Genomic DNA, 24,371 nt, shown 5'->3' with positions numbered 1-24,371 from the left:
ATGAGCCTTATTTGAAGTGGTTAAGTGGGTCTGGTGGGCAGAAGGTGCATGTGTTCTGCAGAGCCATCCTTTCTGGGAGGTTGCCTCACAGGACTGGTTTTGTTCAGCCCATCTCATCTTCAGGAGTCTGTTGAGGTTGTGCTAGCCTAGTCTGCTCCTGTAGAGCAAGCAGGAATCACTGTTCTGTGTAAATACTCTTAGAGTTCTCGGACTTGATCCCAGAATGTACTGCATTTTGGATTTAAGCAGTACAATGCATATTGGTTTTATATGTATCTCTGTATATATATGTGTGTGTGCGTGTGTGTGTATACATGACTGTAAAAATAAAGCATCTGAGCTACTGTTGAAAGTAATGTAACTGTTCTTTTAGAAGCTTATATGCTGTTACTGTGTGCATCTCAAGCCAGTGACCTTCTAGCGTGTTGTTGCGGTCTTTAGGAAAATTATTTTCCTGCTACTGAGTGGAGATGTTCAGCTTTCAAAATTTGCAGGAGTGTTTTCTTATGTTATTCATAGAAGAGAAAAATAATCTGTCTCTGTTTTCTGCAATTCTGCCACCTGCTTTGTACTCTGGGAAATGATGCATTAGGTTTTTAATGTGATCACTGCTGTGCTGTGTGGTTTCAGTCATCAGCTAGTTAAGCGCTGCCTTGAATGCATCAGCTTTCATAGCTCAGATAGTCATCAGTTCAAATGCAATCCTTGTTGGAATTGCTGCTCAGCATATTGTAAAATGTTTCTAGATTGTTATTTTGTCCATATTTTAAGAGGCTTTTAAATAAACTGTTCCGGGTCCCCCCCACTTTTGTAGCTGCACTCTGTGCTTTGGGGAAAGCACTTTTTTTTGCCTGGAATTTGTTTTGTAGTCAAAGGATTTTCTTCTCCTCCTGCATTTTCTGATTGAGTTGCTTTTAGATTAATTTCTTTAAATCAAATGTCATGGAACATCTGTGGTCCTTTTATTTAAAATAGTGGTATAGTCCAAACCATTGTCAAAGCACGGAGTGTGGATTTCTTAATAAACTAAGATTAGGAGAGGTGGGGAGGGAGAGCAGTAGTAATGTTAATGTAAAAGACCACATAGTAACTTACATTAAAATAAGATCTACAAAATTGTCAGTGCTGGCTTTTTCTATACCAGTGGTGGGTTGTTGTCTGTGAATCCATTTTCATTAATGCGGTAAGACTGTGAAATACCAGATTTTATTAAGCTCCATCCTTTGCCTTCCATTGTTGGAGGCAAACAGTTTGAGCAGTGCTATTCATATTGTATTTGAGCTTGTTGCTTGATAATGGAACACTTTTCATGTTATTTGAGTTAAAAATTATACTTGAAAATGTAATAGTGATTTGACATTTGGACCACAGAACACACTGAGTTTGAAAATGGCTTCTGTTTGATGAATTCTTTGTCTAGTGCTTGAAAAAGGAAACAAACCCCAGCCCTTGGTTGGGTAACCTGTACTGTTTCTTTTTGGATATGTTATTTCTGCTGTTTCCCTGCATGACCACCTAGTTTCCCTTGGTGAAGAGCTGTAAAAGGATAACATTTCGTTATGTTGCTAAAGTCTTCAAAACTTAAATCAGAGCAAATAGCTCATATCTGTTTAGCTGTCTCCGTTATTTCGGTTAGTTGGACCTTGGTACTGCTTATGGCCTTTGGATACTTCCTGTTGGCATTTCTTACAAAATCTTTGCTTGTAGTTGTTACTTTTGTGTGGGTTGGATTCTTTTTTTCTCTGCAAATACTGAGAGCTAGTCTGTAAGGTTTAGACCAGCAAACAGCTGATGGGTACTGAAGCTCAGTGATTTAGTTAACTCTTTGACTTTGTGAGATGAGTTGCATCCTGAAAATCAAACTCATCTGTGTTTATCTTTGCAATAAATGGCAACGCATACTTCTAAATATTTTGCTGCAGGTTTCCAGCGAGGCTGTGATTTGGATTCACCTCCTTAGCTATAAAACAATTGATATACGTTTGCAGTAGCAACATAAAATATAAGTGTGTGAACCTTTAGAAGTGCAAGGATTCTTAGCAGCTCTTGGCAATTGTTTTAAAAAGGTAAATTCTTTTGAAGAAAAGGATTCCTGGAAGCAGAATCTGTGTAAATGGGGACTGAGTATGTACATGTCAGAAGCCTGCTTTCAATGTGTGTTAACATGAAAAGGACGTTTTTGCCTGTTCATTGGTCTCTGTGGAATAAGTGTTTTGCATTGTGACTCAGGTAGTCATTATTTTCTTACAGTTACTTGACTGATGATCTTAACAATGTCTGTTCTTAGTATCTGACTAAAAATACAAACTTCTGTCCTAGTAATAGGAATTCCATGTGTCTTGTTTCTGAATGGCATCACAGGATGTTACGGTAGTGTACACAGCTACAGCATTAGTGAGTGTTGTTGTGTAAGCTGAGTCAAGTTTATGAACTTAGTGGAGTCATCCTTGGAAGTACTAGTAGGTGTCTTTTTAAGAATTTCTGAAAAACAGGTGGTGTAGTGGTGGCGGGTTGTTTTTGCATTTTGTTTATTTGTTTTCCCACAGGGGTATTTAAAGCATGCCAGCTTTAGAAATAGTTAAAAATTCTCTCTCTCAAGGTACCACTGTTCAAGTCTGAAAACTTCCCAGAAAGAAATTTAATGCGATGCCCTTAATTCCCTTTGGTTAGAATAGTGACTAGCCAACTGTAGGCAGTTGTGGTACACAAGAAATCATACTTAGGTACCTTCTGGTCTTCAGTACTGTGAATCCATCTTTTTGTAAAATAACTTATAAATTAGGATCAGAGAAATTCAAATTTGGCACTTTTTTCTTTTTAAGAGATAGATTCTGGAGGTCTTTTTATTGGGTAGGTTTGAGAGGTTATTTTGGTTGGGTTTTTTCCCCCCCATTTTTTTTTGTGTGTGTGGGGTGGGTTTTGTCTTGGTTTTTGGTTTTTTTAAATAAATATTTCTCCAGTGCTTTCTTTACACCAGAGTTTCTCTTTCATTGGTAAGACTGTATTGCAGCAGTTTTGTTAATTGTAGTAGTAAAGAAAAATCAAACACCTTTTTAAGACTTTTTTTCCTCCTGTTCTCTGTGGATATCTTTGATTTTGTTAATATTTTTCATTGTTCAATGAAAGCGTTAAGTAAGCATATGATATTTTAACATTCCTACATTCTTTATGATGTGAAAACTCAATTCAACTCCAGCAAAATCACAGGACACTGCCTTAATTAACCACGTTCCAGAGATCATGCATCATTTACATACTGAAAAATGAAAATAGAATCAATACTCAGATCATCTATGTGCTTTATTAAACACTTCCCTCTTCACTTTATAACTTGCCTTGTTAATTCCACCTCTGAACTCTCCTCCCAGATTTTTGAAGTTCTTTCCAAATTTGCTTTCAGCTCAAGGAAGAGGTTTTGTCATCCAGGATTGGAATAGTATCCATCAGAATGACAGCCCTTGCCAGCTACTAATCATTTGATTGTCAGTATTGCTGAAATTCAATGTATTGTGTGTGAGGCCCCATGGATTCTCTTTTAAAACTTTTTCCCTCACAATGGTTCTTTTGATAGAACTATTTCTATAAAAAATATATTGATTTTCTTGGTTCTTTACCTGATGTGCTGTCAGAGGTAATAATTTGAGACATCCTTGAGGAATATTGTTAATGGTGGAAAAGGGAACTTAAAAAGCTTGGTATGCTTCTGAAAATGGTTGTGAGCAGGTGACTTTTGTCATGGGTTCTAAAAAAGATGATGGTGTGAAAGCTTCCCAGAGTGATGCTCTCAGTCATATTACTGTTTATCTTGGCCTGGCATTTAAACGAAGTTTGTAAATAAATATTTCCAGATTTGCGAAAGGTTAATGACTTTTCATCCGTAAATACCATTTTCTGTTCCTATTCAGTGGTCCATTTGTGGTTTTCCTAGACTTAGATAGGACAGTCCTAAGACATCACACGTTGCTTAACTGGGAAATGGAAATGTGTTCAAGTCTCTTAATTAAAGTCTCTTGGAATGGAAGTAGTAGCTGTTTTAGTGCCCAGCTGTAGCTTTGGATGTTGATGGTTAACATTAAACTGCTTTAGCATTTGTGCCACAGTTCGCTTTTGTTTCACCCTAATATAAAGCTAAAAGTGTAAAAATAGGATGTATAAAGTGGTACATTAATTAGACTTGGCTACAAGTATAGCTACTTGGATGTAAATTTTTTTTGGTGTGTGTGTAGAGAAACCCCACAGAAATGAGGCATGTGAAAGAACATCAATATCTTGAGTGGAAAGATGAACTAGGAAAGCAATGGAAATGGAAGGTGAATTACAATGGTGCAATTTTGCTTTGCTACTTCTGAGAGTTTGGAGCTTTTGGCTGGGAAAGGATAGTTTACTGCAGATCTAACATGTATGTGGAATATGTTGTACATGTATGTTTGCCAGCAAGTTCCCAAAGGTTTTCATAAGCGGTAGCTTCAGTATCTTTAGCAGGACTGTAGCCAGTTAAAGCCTTATCTGTTCATTTTAACTTAGCTCCACAATGGTTAAGATATGGGGAAAAGCATAGTTCAGTGTACTGGAAAGAAGCTATTGGTGCTTAATTTTTCCTTTACAAATCTGTGAATTTTGTGGTAGAACAAGAAGCCCTGAACTACATTATCTGTTAAATTCTATTTTCGTGGAATTGTATGCAGGTATCAAAATACATCTCATTATTAGAAGGGTGGAAAAAGCAATGCATTAAATGTAATGCTATTAAATACTTACATGCAAAGCCCCGGTGGTGACCAGTTTTTATCTTTTTCTCAAGTATATTTGAAAACATCAAATAAAGCAGTTGCATTCCATTATCTCTTAGTTTTTCAAGAGCTGTTTTCAAGTTCTCCAGTTCTATTAGACAAGGCATCATTTTCTTCTTGCTACCAAGAAGGTACAGCAAAGCTGGTGGGCAGGTTTAAAGTTCACAGATAGTTTTTACTGAAGCTTTACAGACTGCTGACTTCCTACATTTTCTTGCTACACTTTTTGTGACAATTTTGGCACTTAAAGTTTAAAATTTACTGTCATGTTCCTAATTAATATATTATTCAGTAGTACATTATGTTTATTTTGTTGATAGTATTCCTAGAGGCTCAAAAATGTGAAAATATCTTTCAGGGCAAATGTCTTTGTTTTACAGGGCAAAACTAGGAATGAATTGCTTCTTAGAACAGATTGTGTGTGAAATTTTATGATGCTAGAATGTAGCCAAGTTGTTCAAAACAGGAAAACTCCAAACAGTTCCCTTTGTAATTTTGAAAGTAGATTAGAAAATGAGTGTTAGAAATCAGGATGATGCTCTATGTCACCTATCCTGGGAGAAGGAAATACTGGTGTGGAGATGTGGAGTGTTCCTGTTGTATCAGTTGGATGACAAACTGTAAAAAGGGTTAGAAACTGATATTTAAAGTCACTGTTCTTGGTGCAGCTACAGGGTGCAAATAATTACCACTGCTTTTGAGGTTTTCTTTTTGAAAGCACTAGCATGCCCTACTAGTGGTTTTCTGTTGTTTTTCTTTTGTTTTGTTTAGGTACTCAAGCCTTCAGCTTCTTTCCTGCCAGCTTGTTGATTCCATGGTAGCCAAAAATTATTTTTACCTCTGGCTGCTGCTGTCTCACTTGCTCCAGTGACTGTTCAGCCATTCAGCCATATCCATGCCCTTACTCAGCAAAAGGCAGGTGGGATGATGACCTGGGCATAAAACAAGGGTATAATGAGTCCCAGACAAGGTGGAAAGTTGATAGGTGCTCATGAAAGGCAAGGTGGGGCTGCAGCATCTGGTGTTTGGATCAGTGTGTGCCACCACAGATCTGCAGTGTAGGCTGTGCAATCTCCTTTATGAGGTAGAAATGGAAGGGAGAAAATGATGGCTATAACGTTAATTTAGCATGTGAATTACTGGTATGATTGGAGAACTTTTTGCCTCTTCATTGACATATGTAAGGCTCATGAAATTTCATGTGGTCGTGGTGTGGTGAGGAGTTGGAAGAACGTACGAGAGAGGTGAAGCCCATTCTGACCACGACTATTGCTTATTGTCATGGTATTTTGTGACCATCTGTGCGTTATTTTTCATTTCCTTCATCATCTGGTTTTCTGCTGTGCAGCACTTGAAGCACTGAAGCACTACAGTGTTTATGGAAGTGTTGGTGCAGATTGCAAAATAGATGCTATGTCTTGGAAAGTGGGAAAGCTGCATGTGCCAGGCAAACGACAACATACAACATGAGCTGTCGCTATGATTCAGCATGGGCAGCAGATCAGAAGGGCTTCTGCATTATGTGTCATTGAGCATAGAGTCCTTTTACACAGTCCTCATGGAAATCACTTTTCACCATGGCTAGCCTGTCCTTGTAAGCTACTCTTACCAGCATGCTGTTTAAGCAAGTCATAGCAGTCCCTGGGGACTTGCATGGTGTCCCTGACATCAGCAAATAAAAGCTCTGCAACGCTGTCTTACAAAACTGGTCTTTTTTTCTGTACATTTGAAGCAGTCAGTTTGATTAGTATACAATAGCAGAGGAAGCACATGTCTTACCTGCTCTGACAACTTAATAATTGAAGATATTTTCTTTTCAAATGTTACCATATTTCTGGATGCTAAGTTTAGGAGGGCTAAGTGTTCCTCTTTTGTGTAAAATTCAGTGGCTGGGAGCTTAAACTGCATTTCCTGGAGATGGTGATTGTAAAGCCGTGTGTGCAGATGAAATTAATAAAGTGCTAATTATCACTAGCCCAGCACGTGGCCAGTGTTCTAAATGAAAACAGTAAAGTTTTGTTGTAATGACATCTTAAATTTTGTACTTTTGCTATAAGAACAAGAAGCAGCCTGTCTCCTCTCACCCCATGCTGCCTCTCCACTGAGCTACCAACATTTTCAAAGGCAAGATGCTTATTGTGCTTTGCCTTTTGTCCCATTGCTGTCTTTGCTAAACCTCAACCCATAATTTGATTACCCACCTAAGGGTGCCCCCCAGCAGGTAAATCAGTCCAGGCTGAGACAGCTGTAATCCCACCTGCCCTCCTGCCACTGGCAGTGGCACAGTGAGCTGCCTTGGAGGGGCGAGTTGGTGAGATCTAACACTGTGTGGTGGGAATGGGTTGGGCACTGTCTGCAGCCAGCTCAGTTCCTCAAGCCAGTGCACCACTCTTGAGTGACTGCTCTCCCTAGGGGAGGGATAGTTTCTGCCTTTCTGGTTGGGATTCAGGATTGTATAAAATGCAAACGCAGGTTGGCAGTGGTGCTGAAAGGAGCAGTTGCTGGTGTTTCCTTACTCTCACACTGTCCTGTCCCTCTGTCAAGGAAGTTGCTGCTGCATGTGCACACGAAAATAAATAAGGGGACTGCTCTAGGTTAAAACCAACAGCTGTTTTTATGCCAAGTCCCTGGTCTGGTTATCCATGTGGCTGCAGAAGTGTTGACCTCCAATACCAGGAAGGGTGTGAGAACACGTGGCCAAAAGCGAGATGCAGACAAGGCTTGCTTTTGTCTGTGGCTGTTCTAATTTGAAGTGCCTTCAAGTGTTTATTGAGCTATGGCCTCTCTTGTGAAAGTGTGGGGTATTTTATGTTGCGAAACATCTGTAACGGGATGAAATGCCCAAACCAGTGTGTTACTGAGGCAAATAAATGGCTTAAAGATGAAAGTAAACTGTGTGCTTGTGTTGGCTTGTTAAGAAAATTAATTCTGACAGAGGAACAGATTCCTTCCTGAAGAACATCATTCTGTGGATTTTGGTGGAAACAGCAGTGAATTTGGAGGACACAAATAAGGACACTTGAAAATACATGAAAAAGCAGTTTAGAATTTGATGTCTCTGTGGTCTTAATTCCTCAGTGTTTCTTATTCATGGAACTGTTTTGTTCATTGCATAAACTTCCTTGCCCACACCGAGAAAAGCAAAAAGTAGAGGCAGCATCTTTTAGTGGCACACTGATAAAAAGCAGGGAAATGCAAAGCACAGGAGCTAAACAGAAGAGGAGAAATTATATTGAATTGAATCAGAAATTGTATTGAAGCAGAAAGAGTTGTGCATTTGGAGTTAAAGTGAATGCTTTATAATATCCTTTTTGCTTATTTAACTCTAATAGATTTGGTTCTACCTTTGCTTAGTTAAGAAAGTTTTAATTACATCCTATATGTAGTCACAGACATACAGAAAATCATAGCTTATATATGTAAAATCTTCTCAGGAAACTTGCTGGTTAAATTGAGTCTGTTCAAAAGACTCGTGTTAAAATTGAGATGAGTGTTTTGATATGCATCAGTTATCCCTTATAGATTATAATAATAAGCTGTCTAATGTCTTTATTTTATCATTCACTCTTCTCCAAGTAAAGAATGGGAAAGTATTCCCTGGTCTAAAAAAATTAATTGTTAATGTGTTTTGGTAGTGAGAACAGGATTAGCAGTCACTAACAGCAACCAGTCTTGGAGGTAAAAAGTTCTGATTAATTGACTTCCACAACTATAAAGAATAATTAATTTATAATAATTATATATTATATTATATATGTATATGGGTGGGGTGTTAATAGGGTACTTAGCACCCACTCCTGCACATTTCATTTTCTTCATGTACCAAAACCCAGTGCATTTTGGTATGTTTGTGTTGGTTCAAGTCCTGTGTTTTGTTGATGTAAAGAACTTGGGTATAAGAAATTGTTTTAAATCATCTACACGATTGCAGCAGGCATCAGTGTGCCACAGCCCCGGGGTCATGTGTAATCTGTCAGGATAATTCATCCAGACCGCATTCAAAGGCGTCTGCAGAGGAGATGGATGGTTCTCCTGATGGCAGCAGTCTGCTTTCCTCTGCCGGCTCCTTAGATGGACAGTCTGTGTTTCTAACACATGTTTGGGTGAAGAGCCGAGCTCCCCCGTGTTTAGGGTGGACATGGTCACATGGACACATGGAATTTGGTGCACATCTTCAGACCTTCTAACTCGTGTCAGGTGTGATGTGTGTGTGTGCAAGTGATCTGGTGCTTCTAGCGGGGCTTTATCTATGTGCAGGTGCAGTAGGTCTGTTGTGTGACAGAGAAAGCTGAAAGAAAGCAGGGTGCTCGTTCATCTGTGTACTGACAGCAGAGGTTGTCAGCCCATTCAGGAGTAATTGATTTAGGAATTGAAGTCTGTCTCCTCTGCATGTTCTCAGATACTTCGCTCTCACGCACACAGATAACCAGAAGCAAAAGATTCTGTGGCACTTAATTATTGACTTCCAAATGAATGAGGTAGCCAGTGCTCCTATATGTGTGGCTGTAGTGCACAGAATTGTATTTTCTCTTTTCCTTGGAGAAATTGCTGAGTATTGCAGATTGCTCCCCTGATACAGATGTGTGTTTGTGTCTCTGGAGTTCATCGGTGGTATTTATACAACTTCGGCAGAAATGATGAAGTACCACTTTACATGGAGAGGCTCAAGAACCACCCTTCTCTAGTAGCAATAAAACAAAATGTGGTTTCATTGTCCTGCAAGTTTCACTGGAAGTCTGATTTTTTTAGGAATTTACGGATAGCTCCTGAGTGATGCGGCTGCCCTTGGCAGACTGTATATGCCATGGTAATCTTCAAGTTCTTCAGGCATGAAGTGTCTGGCATTTCTGTTACCACTAACCTAAGTGAAACATGCAACAAAATGTGACACAATATGTCCTTTCAGAATGTACTACTTCTAAAAATTGGATTTATAGTGAGATGATGCTCTAGATGCAGATCAGCACAACTGTTTTTCCTTTCCATTCCTTTCTAGTATGATTTGACAGCAGGTTTTTTAATATGGATAGAGGAGTATTTTTCCTTTCATGTTTTCAAGAAAGCCTACAACAAAAGGGAGATTTGTGATTGGCATTTCTATTAAATTGTGTGAGACAGACTAAAAAGCTTTTCTCTCTAGCCATTGGAAACAAGACAGTGTTCAAAACTACCAGGGAAATTTTGACATTTTTAAGTGATGTGTCGTTAAAAGAAAAGTCACAATGTCTTTTTAAAATTTGCAGTATTTTATTTGCATTTTATCACCTAAATGTGAAAGGATGTTTTTGGAGTTCTTTTGCTTTTCTCATCAGAAAGGTGTGCCCTGTTCACTATGCAAATGCAGTGCAGGTATTGTTTCATGCTTTAGACAGCTGAACAACAAGCTACTGGAAAGAATGGTTTAAATGAATGTTAGATATAGTCTTATCTAGTTTTTAACTAGATAAATTTATGATTTAAATACAGTTTGGGTCAAAGAAGAGACTCAAGCACTCCTTTGACTTTCAGCAGCATAGGCTTAGGATGCAAAAATGCAGGGAAGAATCAAAGATACAGAATCATATGCATTAGTGGTATTCCTGGATGTAAGAAAAAGCATTTGTGTTGTTACTGTATTGCAATAAAAGGCCCATTGAGAGGTGAAATAATTAACTGCCAAGCATTCTAGTTCATACAAGCATTCTTACTTTCTTTAAAATGCACTCAGAGCAGTTTTATCTGCCCATACAGGTGAAAGTTACTATGATTTCATGTTCAAAAGGCCACTGTATTAGTGTATCTGCATAATATTTTCAATCTGTGAATGAATAAGCAGTTGCTTACCCCATCACAGGATTGGAAAAGCCCAGCACTGATTAACTGGCTCATTGTTTTTATATAGGAAATAAACTAAAACTGACTGCTACTCATGTTGGAAATTATTTTTATGTGTCTGCAGTGTAAAGAGTTTTGAAATACTAGCCACAAATATCACCATGAACATATTTGCTGGTTTTATTTTTGTTAATATAATAAGTTCCATGCATTTGATAATGCCTCTGAGTACTTGCTTGCAAAAAGCCAGTTTATTAGCAAAGGAATCCATTTTTCTTGACTGTTAAGCATATTGTGACTAATGAGGAGTCTGACATTTAAATGTTTACTAACTAATAAACCAAGGCCATAGAGGTTTTGAATTATAAAGCTTTCATTTTTCTTAGATTTATAACATGCTTTTGGAAAGAAACCAGAGTTATAACGATTCAAAGAGCATGCAGTTTAAGTTACCTCTTGGTAACATTGGACAGTTGCGTCTCATGTATTCAACAACGGTAATTTAGAAAAGTAATTTGTCATCTGTCACCCAAATGGAAATATTTGTCACGGGATAGAACAAACTGTTTTAAAGCAGATTGCATTAATAAAAACATGGCTGAACAACAGCTTTACAAATAGAAATTTTGATTTTACTGGAGCAGAAATTCCAGTTAACTTTTCCAAAGATGCGTCATTTTGATTCAAGACTGTTTGCATATGCATCTGTTTATGAATCTTTATATGTCAGCAGCACTTCAACTTTTAGAACGTGCAGCTATCTTTCAATGTGCTCAGATTATAAAGAGAATAGTTTTTGTTACTAGAAATTAGGTGTGTTTGTGTCTTGGTTTAAAGACAAATATTGGGGTGGGAACTAGTTTGCAAACAGATTAATCAGACCTAGTTAAGTTAATCACAGTTTGTTTCCGACATCTCTTCAGTGCATTGGACTGACTTTTCTGTCTTGCATGAAATAGTATCTAAGAATTTTGAAATTTAGTTAAAATTCTTAAATATGTCTACAGTCTTTGTCCCTAAAGCTTGGCTTATCTTTTCATGCTTTGTAGAGGAACTGCACATATTGTATAATATGAAACTCTTCGGACTGGCACTTTTAGCTGTCAAAACCAACTTGTGTCAATACAAATCACGTTAATCATTGTGAGTGGCACTTTAAGAACACTTTTATTTCCAGACCAACACATAAATTCTTACACTTTTTGTTCCACACACTAAGGGAAAATCATGCCTATTTGTTGAGTAATGAGATTTATTAGTTTACTCTTCATAATTTGATACTGAGAATACACAACTGGTGCTGTTTTTCCGCTTGTTAAACAAGTCTTCATTAGTGTTGTTGTTGCTATTTGAAGTTAATACTCATATGTTAGGTAGAGGGCTCCAGGTTGGAGTTATAATGTAATATATTGTACAAATCCAGAAAAATTGAGCGAGGTCTCTAAGTGTGAATGAATTGCAGCATTAAAATTGTGGTGCAGCAGAAAACAACGTAGTAGTGGTTTGGTAGCGCTCAGAGCTGTGCTCACTTGTGTTCAGTACTGTTTGCTGCTCATAGGCTATCTGCTTCTTTTTCATCATGTGAAGAGAGTAACTACAGTAAAACCTGTGTGCTCTTGTTTTATTGGCAGGTTTCTCTCTCCTTTTCAGAACCTGTTTCCCTCTGTACTGAGGTGTTGAGGGAATGTGAAATAACAGGGACACTTTCTGTACTGCCTGTGCAGTTTTTAAAGCCATTAGAGATGAATTTTCATCTCACTGAGGAAGTTGTAGCAGCTCTCTGGTCATCTGTGATGAGAAACTAAACATAAGGCAACATTAGATGCCTCAATTACTGTTTCATCTGCATGCAATTTACCTTGGAGTTTTCTTGTAATGTGATTAGTGTGGTTTGACTAAAACCCTAGTTTTAGTGAAGCCTTGAAGATGAACATGTGAGCTGATTTCTTCTTGTTCTTTTGTAGGTGATGGATGTGGACACACTGTTCTGGGCCCTGAAAGTGGAACTCTTGCTTCCATAAACTACCCACGGACATCTCCCAATAGCACAGTGTGTGAATGGGAAATTCGGGTAAAGCCTGGGCAGCGAGTTCAGCTCAAATTCGGTGATTTTGATATTGATGACTCAGATTCTTGTCATTCCAGTTACTTAAGAGTTCACAATGGAATTGGCCCCAACAGGACAGAGATAGGTAGGAGCTTTTATAATTGGTATTTTATAATTTGGTATTTGAGAACTATGGTCTTGTCTAAAACTTGTATATACTTTTGGTACTTTTGTTACTTTTTGACAAAAACTAGATGCTAAATGCAACGTAGATCCTATAATAATCTTTGATTCTTAAGATTATCAAAGGAAACCCCTCTGTTATGTGGGGTTTTTTCTCAGACATTTCCCAGTAGCTTGCAAAGTCCTTGTAAGCAGTAAAGAGGAAATTGTAAAACTATAAGGATCTTCATTAAAAAAAAAAAAGGAGTGTATATCTATATCTATATCTGTCTAATATGAAGTGCCTTTCCTTTTATATGGATTCACTCTGATTTGAACTGTTTGTCTTTGTAGTATTAAAGGATGTCAGGCTTCAAAAGTGTAGTTGAAATGCCCTTCATGTTCTGACAATATTCACAGTTTAATTTTTGCTCTCTTCAGGAGAACAAATTGAATTTCATGACTAGAAGTCAGTGGTTTTTTTTTTTCTCATAGCAATGTAATGTTATCATCTGTGCCAAAGTATATGTAGGGTGTTAAGACCCTTGTGGTTACTTTGCGTAAAACTCGAATTGTTATTTTTCCTTCTCTGTTATGTTACGCAGTTGTTATTATGCAGATTAATTTTATTTTCTTTCCTAAAATTTTTATTTGGAAGGAGAGATTTACCACACCAAGATTGTTTTTTTGCAACTCTAATGCCGATCCCACTAAATAGAGTTTTTTTATAAAGAGACTAGTGGAGTGTTAGCTTTGTTAACCCTCTTTTGCAGCTGTTACCTAGGTAAGTGTGTGTGAAAATAAGTATGTGCTTGGAGCTGTTGAGCCAGGCTTAGTCTAAAATAGGAAACACTGAATACCTTAAATGGCAAGGAACGTCAAGTTCTGATAAGTCTATTACTCACTTTTACAAGTGACTTAATGGGTTCAAGTAAATTTTCTACTTCATTTGTTTCTCTTGACTTTCAACTGTTCCCAGCTGGGGTAGTAGCACAGTATGTTGAACAAATGTGTGTGTTGTTCTGCTCTTAATAAATTAAATCACAGAACAAACAGTGATATTAACAGTGGCAGGTACAGATGATGCAGGTTGTTGAATGTTCATGTTTGAAGCAACACATGCTGGAGAGATTAAACAGTGACCTGAGTTCCTTAGAGGAAATCTGGATTTATCCTAAGTTTTTCCATTCAAGACTTCTGACATGCTCTAGCATTAAAATACTTGTATTACATGAAGTCTGAAATTCAGTCATACCTATTTTAACCTGAAATGACTTAAAAATTGTCTGATTAGATTAAAAAATAAATTGTTAGTGGATTACTTCGTTGAGAAACAGAGAGGGTTTCTAATGAAGCTTTTAAAGTGCTAGTGCTTATTCCAAACCTCTTGAATATTTATCAAGAAATCAAATGAAGGTTCAAATACTTGCTGTTAAGTTTGTCTCTAGTGTGAAATTTAGAGGTGTTTTTTATTAAATTTCATTACAGTCCGATCACTGTGCATCTGCAGTCAAATGTACTTAAGACACAGGAGTTCCCTCTCCTGCTGTGATGGTGCTGTACAAAAACACTGGGGTCCTTCAATGCATAAGTACAGACAAAATTGTAATACTCCATCTTCTGCACATACAGTTGACAGAGGCGTCACTGCAGTCATGTTTTGTCCATTTCTAGTGCCTGCTTTTTAAAAAGATTGCTGAAAATCTGGCAAGAGGCCAGGGAAGAGTTGGAAAAATGATTTGTATCTCAAAACTATGTCTTGCTTTGAATCATAAGGTGCATCAGTCTACAGTTTGTCAAAGGCTGTATGTCCATGGTGCAAGCAGCACTGGATAGTTTATCCAAGCTAGATTTAGATGTCTTGTACTGTGTATTTGCCTGAAGAAGGGAATAAATGGTGCTTTGGGGACAGTCTGACCTACACTGAGAGGAGTCTCATGCTGGTCAGTCATGTAACATGACTGTGGCTGAAAACAAAACTTATTATGAGGAAAGCAAATGGAATGATAAGCTGAAACATATGCGGTGTCATCTACTACTGGTGATCATCCACTTCAATTATCCACTGCAGAATCTTAAATAGGATTATAGATGGATTTTACAGTATCAAATGATCAAGGGAGCCTATAGAACAGACGATTTTTTTTAACAGGTTAATGAACTGATCAGTATCTTTATTAAATTTTCTAGTTAGTAGGACTGGAGAATTCCATATTGACTTGAGTCTGTTTAGCAGCCATTCATCCAGTAATGTTATTTGGTAGCAATTCTAAAACTTCATGGGGCAAATATTGTCAACATCTGTGTATTCCAGCACCTTTATTTAAATTGTGTTATTTTTGTTCGCTTTGTATGGAAAGAGAAGTATCCAGATACAGAACCCGTATTATGTTTTTTAGGTGCAGCAATACAGAAAGTGAAGCAATTAGCAGTTTACATTAACGGTGCTCACATATGCTTGTATGTTACTGCTGAAGTGTAGTGGGTCATGCCTGCTGTTACCCAAAACTGAGAGAAGTAGTTGACAGAAACTATGGAAAAGTTGACAAGGAAGAAGTGCCCCAGCAACTGAGGGAAGAGGGAGGCTATTTTCTCATTTGCTTCTCATTTGCTTCTGAAGATGCTTCTCATTGCCCTAACTTTTTCTTAACATGTTCTTTGAAGTACTGACTGGGAAAGTTAGGTATGGTTAGAGGTGAATGGGATAAGGTCGCCTTTATCTGCAAGTGTTAAGAGACTCTCACCCGTTGACAGTGACAAAATAAATGTGGTACTCATAGTCTGCCATTAAATGGACACTGACAGCGTTATTTAGTGTCATGCACATGTATTTAATTTTGAATATGCATCAGAAATAATGTGAGCTTAAGCTGCAAGTGAAATTAGGTTCTGCAGATGAAATAAGATGCTTATTACCTATGTTGGTTTGGGTCAATCTTTGTTTTCCCTCTTCTCTCCATAGGAAAATACTGTGGCTTTGACTTTCAGATGGATGGTTTAATTACTTCAAAAAGTAACGAGGTCACAGTACAGTTTATGAGCGGAATTCACGCTTCTGGACGTGGATTTCTTGCAGCTTATTCAACCACTGACAAATCAGGTATTTATAATTATTTGGCAGTTTTTCTTTGCTGGAAAAATTAGGGCTGTCTAGTAAAAACACAGAACTAATTTATTTATTCCCACATTCCCACATATTAACTTCTAAAAATTTAATACACTCTTGCTGATACTTCTGTATAGGAAATTGGACTGCCAGTTACTTAAAATTTGCTGTAGTTTTAAAGAGATGGTATCATAGCTTGCCTTGAATAGCAGAGGAAGAATGACAGTTTTCTGTTACAAATGAAAGAACTCCTTCAGATGAAGGATAAAATGCATTTTTTCAGCTAGTAGTCAAGGTGGCAGATAATTATCAAGTTTTCCTATCAAATGGTTTGTATTTTATACAGACTAACCTCATGGAAAATTTTATTTCAGTAGCAGTATCCTATAACTCCCTCAGCTCTTTAATTACATAATCTGCTGACTACTTTTTAGTCTTTTTGCCACTTACTGTTTTTTACCATGTTTTTGGTTACTCTAACCCTCTGAAAGAGGTTGATGTATTTGTTTTGCATCTCCTTCCACTCATTGTGATGGTGAGTGACCTATGTGGTCCACGAGGAAATGAAGGATTACAAGCAACTGCTTCAGAAGGCAAAAGGCTTGAAAAAACCCTCTCTGGAAATGATTCTAAAAAGAGCAGATGAAGACTTTCAGTTTTAATTTTATGGGGTTATTGTTGCTTTTCTCTCTGTATTTTGGACTGTGTGTGCTGATACACAGTAGGCACAAACATGAAATTTGAAATATCAGTCAAGGATGCCAATAACATGGCACTCTAATATTCGTTCCTTGTAGTGCTTGAATTCAGCACCGCAGAAATGTTAAATGCTGAAAACACAGGGCTCTTTAGGTAGATTATTGATTTAATTTTATGAAAAGAGCATATGTTTGTGTCTCTGAATTATCTTGGGTTCCCTAAAGTATGGCTATAAACAAAACTAAAGCTGTACAGAAGATGAATTTTTGTAATATGTCTCATGTCACATTCTCAGTAGATTTTCCAGTTACTTAGACAAATTAGCAAGGTTCTACTGTAATACAAGATCTGTTGCAAGAAATTTAGTAGGAACATGGTTTCTTCATTCTGAGACTTTTGGTGAAGCCTCAGGGTTCAAATGTATATTTTCATGCACTTTAAAAAGCATACTCAAACTTACTGTCTTTATTATCCTCTTGACCTGACATTTTCTCTTTCCAGACTTAATTACCTGTTTAGACAATGCAAGTCACTTTTCCGAACCAGAATTCAAGTAAGACTGATTTTTACCTGTTTCCACCCAATCTCTTTAATAAAGTAATTGTAGTGTTTCTGCTTCACTGTTACTCGTATCTGACTGCAGCTTGGAAATTGGCCATCCAGAGAACTTGAGAAGCAATTAGGGTTAGAGTTGAATAATTTTAACATTTGCACTCCTGCTTCCTCCCTCTCTCCTGTTTATGTTATTTACATGCAGTATACAGTAGAACCTCGTTAATTTGCACTAGCACATAGGAGCTAATCTCTAATTCCCATAGAAAGAATATTACAGCAGGTGTACACCTTAAATACTGAAATTCATATTACAGTTACCTAAGGAGCACTAAATGATGAAATGTGTTGAAAATTACAAACCCGTTTCACAGTTTGGTGTGCATTAATGAGGTTCTGTGGAGACATAGAATGCTGTAGCTTCTGATGGAGGAAACATTTATTATTTCCCTATTTTCTCCTTTTCCCTTTGCATCCAAAGGACAGTGTTTAAAGCTGCAGACTATAGCGAAGTACCTAAGCTTACTTTTTGGAGAACATAAGCCGTGGCATCATGAAGCATTTTGAAATGCAACCTTTACATTTCTCTTCCATTTTCCCAAGTTCCAAAATAGGGCTATAAGTTTAGGTTCTGACCTTACTCAGACTTGTGCCAAAGTCTCCGAATCTCACTGTTTTCACGGAACCTGCAATATTGCTTCAATGTTGTTAAACTGTGGTGAAAATGTTAACAGGTTTACTTCAATTCACTTTTAAATCTTGCAGATGTAATAATTTTCATGTTTGCCATATAAAAGGGCCCTGGAACATGAACATGGGCTGGCTCCAGAGGTGCAAGTATCTTGCCTCTTGCTTTTCATTCAATTAGGATATATCCTTACATGGTGATATATGAATAACAGTGTACTGTAGATAAAAAACATAGTTACTATTTTATAACATTAAAAGAGTGGTAGGTGTATGTATATCTTGACTTGATATTTTGTTCTCTTCCAGTAAGTATTGTCCAGCTGGATGTGTGATTCCTTTTGCTGATATTTCAGGCACTATTCCCCATGGATACCGAGATGTAAGTAAAAATAGCATGACCTCAACTGAATTTGGGTAAAACACATAATGTACAATACAAGTCAGCTATAGCTGTTCATGTTAGTTCTGCTTCCTGGATGCTGGAATTTTTACCTCCTAAAAGTAAATAACATGGGATTCAGGTTTTGGTACTGCTGCTAAATGACTGGTGCTTCAGATGGTGCTACCACCTCCAAGAAGTGAAATAGTGGAGTAGAGTCTCAAAATGATTTTGTAAGGGCTGCAGAGAAAGGGGGATCGATCAAAATATTGTTTTCTATTTCCTGTGTTGGTTTTGTTGGCTTTCTCAGTCTGGGAAATGCAGATTTATGATGAAAGAATCAGTGAATGATGTCCTCCTGGTTTTTGACATTGTAATGCCTCTCTCAACAGGGTCTCAGTGGTTATCTTAATTTTTTATTACAACTGGAGAGATGAAATACTGTTTATACTCAGCAACTATAAAATAATTTGCAAAATGAAGTTAATACTCTTAAGATTAGTAGTTCTGTAAAATGGAAATTAAAATCTTTAATAATGTATTGTTAACTTAAAACACTACAAAACCCTGTATAGTGTTTTTCTAATGTAAGATTTTGCAGCTGAATTAACAAACTTGCCATTGGACTCTGGAGGGTGTTTCTTTTGTTTATTTTTAGGTGATTATAATTTTGCTAGCAATCTAGTAAAAATTACATGAAATCTCTTTGTTTTTTTTTAAATAACCCTTTAATAAGCCATTAGATCTAGCACAGAGGAAAGACAATTTAAAAATGTCAGCATTCAAATATTTTAGTATTAAATATGACCCTAAAGTGTGCCTGTCTGATTTTCTTTTCTCAAATATGTGTAAATCCTAGGCTCCATGCTTAAACAATCACCCACATGTAAAAATGTCACCATAAAGTAATGTGGTGTTACATGTTCTGGTCCAGTGAGTCCTCACTAAATGGCTGTGAGGTAATTTTTGTAGCTGGTAACAAGATGAAGTTGATTCTCTGCCTAATATATTTGTAGCATCTGTAGGAGTCCTGCTTGTTGGGAGGTTTTTTGCCAAAATCTGGAAAAATCGTTTTCTATGGAGAAAAAAGGAACCTTTAGGAAATAAATGCCTTGTGACTTTCTTTTGTCACTTTCTTACTTTATTGCACCAAATATAAAGGCAGAGAATTTCCCAGAAGTCAAGCTGTGTGCAAAGAACTCAAATTGTCCAGCACTTTGGGCCAAGTGTCAACCTCAGGTAGAGGTTTCTCGTGCATCTCTTTCAATGTACAGCAACTGCTTTAAAAAGTACTCTAAATCTTGATTCTTTTCTGTGTCACTCTATTGTGGACAGTCCTTGAGAGCTTGGATCTCTCATTGCTGACGTCTTCTGGTGGGCACAGAGGAGAGAGCTGCATCTGCTGCAGAACCCCATGTTCATACTTTCAATGGAAATGGGACTGTGTTGATCCCAGCCCTGTTGGATGTGAGAGGCTGCAGAATTGCAGCGTGTCTCTCATACCCCTGTGCTGCACATTGCAGGGACACCTGAGAATAGCTCTGCCTGTGCCTGTTGCACTGTGTGTAACCAGTAATCCTCCAGAAGTCTTGGGGCACATGTGGATGGGTGCAAAGCCATTGCTGCTAAGCCTTTTGAAACTGGACTGTCTCTCTTCTCCTGAGCGCTGGAGTATTTCTTGGTCACGCCCCTTTGGCCTGGAAGGATTTGCTTCCCAGCTCGACTAGTTTTGATCCAGGAGGCAGAGGCATGTTTCTCTGCTCACTCTGTGCAGTGCCTGAAGGACTTGGTCCAATGAGTCCTGCTCACTTGGCAGAGCCAGCCTGCAAGCCAGGGAGGTGCCACTGTGACATTTCTTAGTAGATCCAGTCATCCAGGGAGAAAAGGCAAGAACATGATGCCCTGCAAAAACGCTTTGTGTAACCGATCTCCACTGACCCATATAATGTAGGTAATTGACTTCTTTAGGATGAGTTGTGTTCATGTATTACTGTGGTTTTATGTGGATCAGAGTCCTGGATGGTTAAACTGTGTTTAACCATGAATTAAACTGAAAAATACCAACGCCTTGGCAAAAAGCTACAAAATCTGCAGTGCATCACTCCTTAATTGTGAGAAAATAAACAAACAAACTTTCAATGTGCTTTCTATTAAAAAATTTTCTGTATATTTACGTCTTCAATTTCTGTTGTCTAACATAATTCACTGCAGACTGAAAGTCTGGCTGTCTGGCTTTTTCAGACTGTTTCACATTGGTGTTGGTTTGAGGGTATTTAGTGACAGGAGTCGTGTACCAAATACATCTGGGCCACGACACAGTGAAATGAAGGACCTTCTTTTTGTTTTCATGAATTTCATAATAAACTGTAGATGAGTCTGTTATATCTAAATAACAGAGATAACAGTTAAATTAGAGCAGTATCTTCATGTAATAATAACAAAGGCTATAACTGGATGGTGTAGCGTTTACAAAATATGGTGTAGTATTTAATTTATTTACTTTGTAGTATTAAATTTTTCTTTCCCCCCCCTCTTCAAGTCGTCATCACTTTGTATGGCTGGTGTTCACGCAGGCGTTGTGTCAAATACTCTGGGTGGCCAAATTAACGTTGTGATCAGCAAGGGCATTCCCTACTATGAAGGCTCCTTGGCTAACAATGTCACCTCAAAAGTGTAAGTGTACTTCCTGTATTTTCCTTATCTTTGGCACCTTAGATCTTGGTGGTGTCTCACTGCAGGATTAATTTCAGCTAGTGGAGCTGCGTGTTCCCCTGGCAGCTTCTCTTCTCTAAGGTTCTCACAGTGCACTCTTGCTACAGTGTTATTGTTTACCAGATATTTTTAACCTCTAGACCCTAAAGATTAATTTTCCAAATTCTGCAAGGAGTTTTTACCTTCTTGAGTGTAAATTCCTATGATCTGTGGAAAAATAATAATGTAACAGCAGCTTTTTAGTTGCAGGGAAAAGAGAGCAGCTTGTCATTGTATCTCAGAAGTCCTAGGAATGAAAACAGTCAGAGGAAGTTGGTTCTTATTACCAATAGCTTGATATGTAAGGGAAGCATTTTGATGAAGACATGCCTTTTGCCTGGTGTGTTTGTTTGAAAGCCTCTAACTCAGTATCTCTGTACTAGCTTTCAGTTGAAAAGGTGTTTGTACTGAAAGCGCTGCAACTTGGTGACAGAAAGCGCTACTTTGCTAAAGTAAGTAAGTAAATTAAGTGTTTGTTCAGGCATATGTGCATAGGTTTCAGTGGCAAGCAGTCAGACAAGAAAAGTAAATTGAAGACAGTTTGTTTCAGTTTACCTGAGTACTGCAAAATATCTTTTGTTCTCTGCAGGGGACCTCTATCTACAAGTCTCTTCACCTTTAAGACAAGTGGTAAGTGTTATCACAGATATTACATGTTAATACTTTCATGCAGACTTTGTGAGTAGAAATAAGTGTGCAGGTGTTTTATTTCTTAATTTTTGTTCTAGTTTGTGAGACTTCTTTTGCTGCATTCCTCAGTAATGTATATTTTTGAATTGTTTTTCTATGTCAATTTGATGGTTAATTGTCACTATTAGATTTATAGGTAAGCCTTGCTTATCTGCAGACAGAGATTCTTTCAGGTTACATTCCTCTATTGTAGTCTAGTTTAAAGTGACTTGACTCTCATACTTTAAACACACTGCTAAAGGATAGCTGGGCACTTAAGAGTTGCTCTTTATTTGTAACAACTGTACGTTCTAGTTTTCTTCCAGGTTTACTCCTTACGCTTGCCTGGTTGTCAGTTAAGAAAGGTAGAAGAAATCTCCAAACGATTCCTCACCTTTCTCTTCCTCCTTTTACTATTTTTTTCCCTCCCCTTTCCTTGCAGCTGAATGCTGTATGATAAATTACTGTCTCTCTTACTCTGGAAGGGCTGCTCTTGGGCCTTGCTCTGTGTCTAAGATATATCCCTTCATGGTTGTTACGTTTTGTTTTGTCCATGTGTGCCAGGTTGATGATTGTTATCACAAGTGTTGCCCCTTTTTGAAGCTTTACTTCTTTGTGTGTTTTTACCTTCTATCTTACTTGTTTTTCAAATAGATTAGCTGCAATTTTCTAAATGGAAGCTAGTTTTTGTGTAAGTCACTTTGAATGCCATCTTTGAGTGGATGTTGGCAGTACTGTGAAGACAGTGGCCTTTCCATAGTGTCTTTAACTGTTTTAATAACAATATAAAACCCATAAAACCATCATGTCTGTTTTTCATAAGGATAAAGTTTAAAAAAAAAAGGGGGGAATCATGCACATACTCCTCAAAAGTAAACAAATACTTTTCCTAATATAAATAAAAGGGATGCTGAATGGGGATATAAAGACAGGGATCTGATGGGCAGGGGTGTTTGGAGATGGAAATGTATAAAAACAAAAACTAGAAAATACAATGCAACTACTAGTAAAATAATTTCTCTCCCAGCTCTCTGTGAGAGCTGAAAGAAGGAATTGCATGTCTGGTGTCCTTATGCATGAAGAGTATTAAACACAGTGATCTGGGTGGGGTTTGCGGGTGTTCTTTGTCTTTGAAAACGTGATTTGATAGTGTGTATGAAAGTAATTTAATGGCCTGGAAATATGAAGAGATAGGACAAAATGCTGATCTAGAGTCTCTGGATTTCAGTGACACGTGAGAAATTATTGAATAAGCTAGAGACAAGATGCAGGTCTAGATTAAAATCTCTGTAGTTGGGTGGCCTAGGAGTTTGCTGAAGGAAAAAGAAAACTCCTGTAGTGTGCTCCAGTCAGGTTAATCAGATTGTGCTAAAGGTCTTTCTGTAGTAGTTTGTTTCCTGAGTTGGTATGAAATAGAGGAGTGTATTGTTAATGCCAGAGGTGTGGTCAGTGCAGAGGAAGATGAAACTATTCGTACAGGAAGACCTGGCTGACTTTGAGACTTCAGTGATAGAAATTAACTGAAGAATCACAGAGCAAAAGGTAGAATTTTGGATGCTTAGAGACTGAGGCATTTCTGCTTCAAACTGGCAGGTGGAAACGAGAGATGAGGGAAAGGATTCTGTTAGTAAAGTGATCCTGAGCTACGGCAGGTGAAGTATGTCCAGTAGACACAATCAACTATTAATGCCATCTCACAGGACGTGGGCAAGGCCTTCCCTGGGGGGCTCTGCCACCTCTGCCTCCCTTCAGGGATGAGTGCCCAGCCTTGGTGCAGAGAGGGGCTACAGGAGTGCTCACAAGAGAAGGGAAACTAAACTGGGTTGTTCAGCCTGCCTAACTGAAGGCAAAGATTGCTCTCTGCTGCTGTTTCTGGGAAGTACACACGTGAGAGGAGAACACTGTTGGCACTACAGAACAAGATTTAGCAAACAGCAAATGGATACCAACTAGCCATAAGGAAATTTAGCCCTGAATTTAGGAGACGTTTGTTAGCCATCAGCAGAATGCAACATGGGAAGAAACTCCTAGTAAGAATGGTGACCAAAAAAATGCCGCTAATTTAAGGGATGCATTTGAGCTCAAGGCAAGGATTTTGACATGACTTCCTATATGCTTTGGTGTTCAAATTAAATTGTGACACTGAGGTGGGTTTAAAAAACACGAATTTATGTGGGCATAGCTTCTCCCCCAAAACTTCTCATCTAGTGCTCTGTGTGAGTGGTGACTGAGAGAATATCCACAATACTCTAGGACAAGGCATAAATCATGGCAATGTCATTATTACGAAGCTGGGTTCCAGTATCACTGTTAGAAAGCAGAAGACAGTGTGTTTTGTTGATAGTGTTGTTAAGGAATAAATTTAGATGGCACTTTAATATTTGTACGTAAAGTCTTAAAATCCAAGCAGAGTAGTTTCAGTTTTTGTTTTCAATCCTCACCTTTTCTGTTGTTCAGGTTGTTACGGGACACTGGGGATGGAATCTGGGGTAATTCCTGATTCCCAGATCTCTTCATCATCTATTCTTGAGTGGCCTAACCAAACAGGACAAGTAAACATTTGGAAACCCGAAAATGCCAGATTAAAAAGGGTTGGTCCTCCTTGGGCTGCTCTTATCAGTGATGAACATCAGTGGTTGCAGATTGATTTGAATAAAGAAAAGAAAATAACAGGTAAGTGAATCTGATGTGGTTTTTCAGCAGCATTTAAAA

At 37.9% G+C, this 24,371-nt stretch overlaps 1 protein-coding gene across 1 annotated transcript in view; it reads left to right on the top strand.

The window, feature by feature from the left end:
* DCBLD2 (discoidin, CUB and LCCL domain containing 2) overlaps positions 1-24,371 on the top strand; it is a 42,232-nt gene that overhangs the window by 4,610 nt on the left and 13,251 nt on the right. Inside the window, exons 2-8 of the mRNA XM_050333128.1 lie at positions 12,569-12,796; positions 15,776-15,913; positions 17,120-17,171; positions 18,167-18,239; positions 20,779-20,912; positions 21,580-21,620; positions 24,117-24,332. Coding sequence (XP_050189085.1) covers positions 12,569-12,796; positions 15,776-15,913; positions 17,120-17,171; positions 18,167-18,239; positions 20,779-20,912; positions 21,580-21,620; positions 24,117-24,332 — 882 coding nt within the window. The remainder of the gene's footprint in view (positions 1-12,568; positions 12,797-15,775; positions 15,914-17,119; positions 17,172-18,166; positions 18,240-20,778; positions 20,913-21,579; positions 21,621-24,116; positions 24,333-24,371) is intronic.

The sequence above is a fragment of the Myiozetetes cayanensis genome, unplaced genomic scaffold (genome assembly GCF_022539395.1).
Source record: "Myiozetetes cayanensis isolate MyiCay16 unplaced genomic scaffold, myiCay2020 scf5-8, whole genome shotgun sequence".
Taxonomy (NCBI): Eukaryota; Metazoa; Chordata; class Aves; order Passeriformes; family Tyrannidae; genus Myiozetetes; species Myiozetetes cayanensis.
The sequence above is the reverse complement of the archived record's forward strand: the minus strand, read 5'-3'. Positions and strand labels throughout refer to the sequence as shown.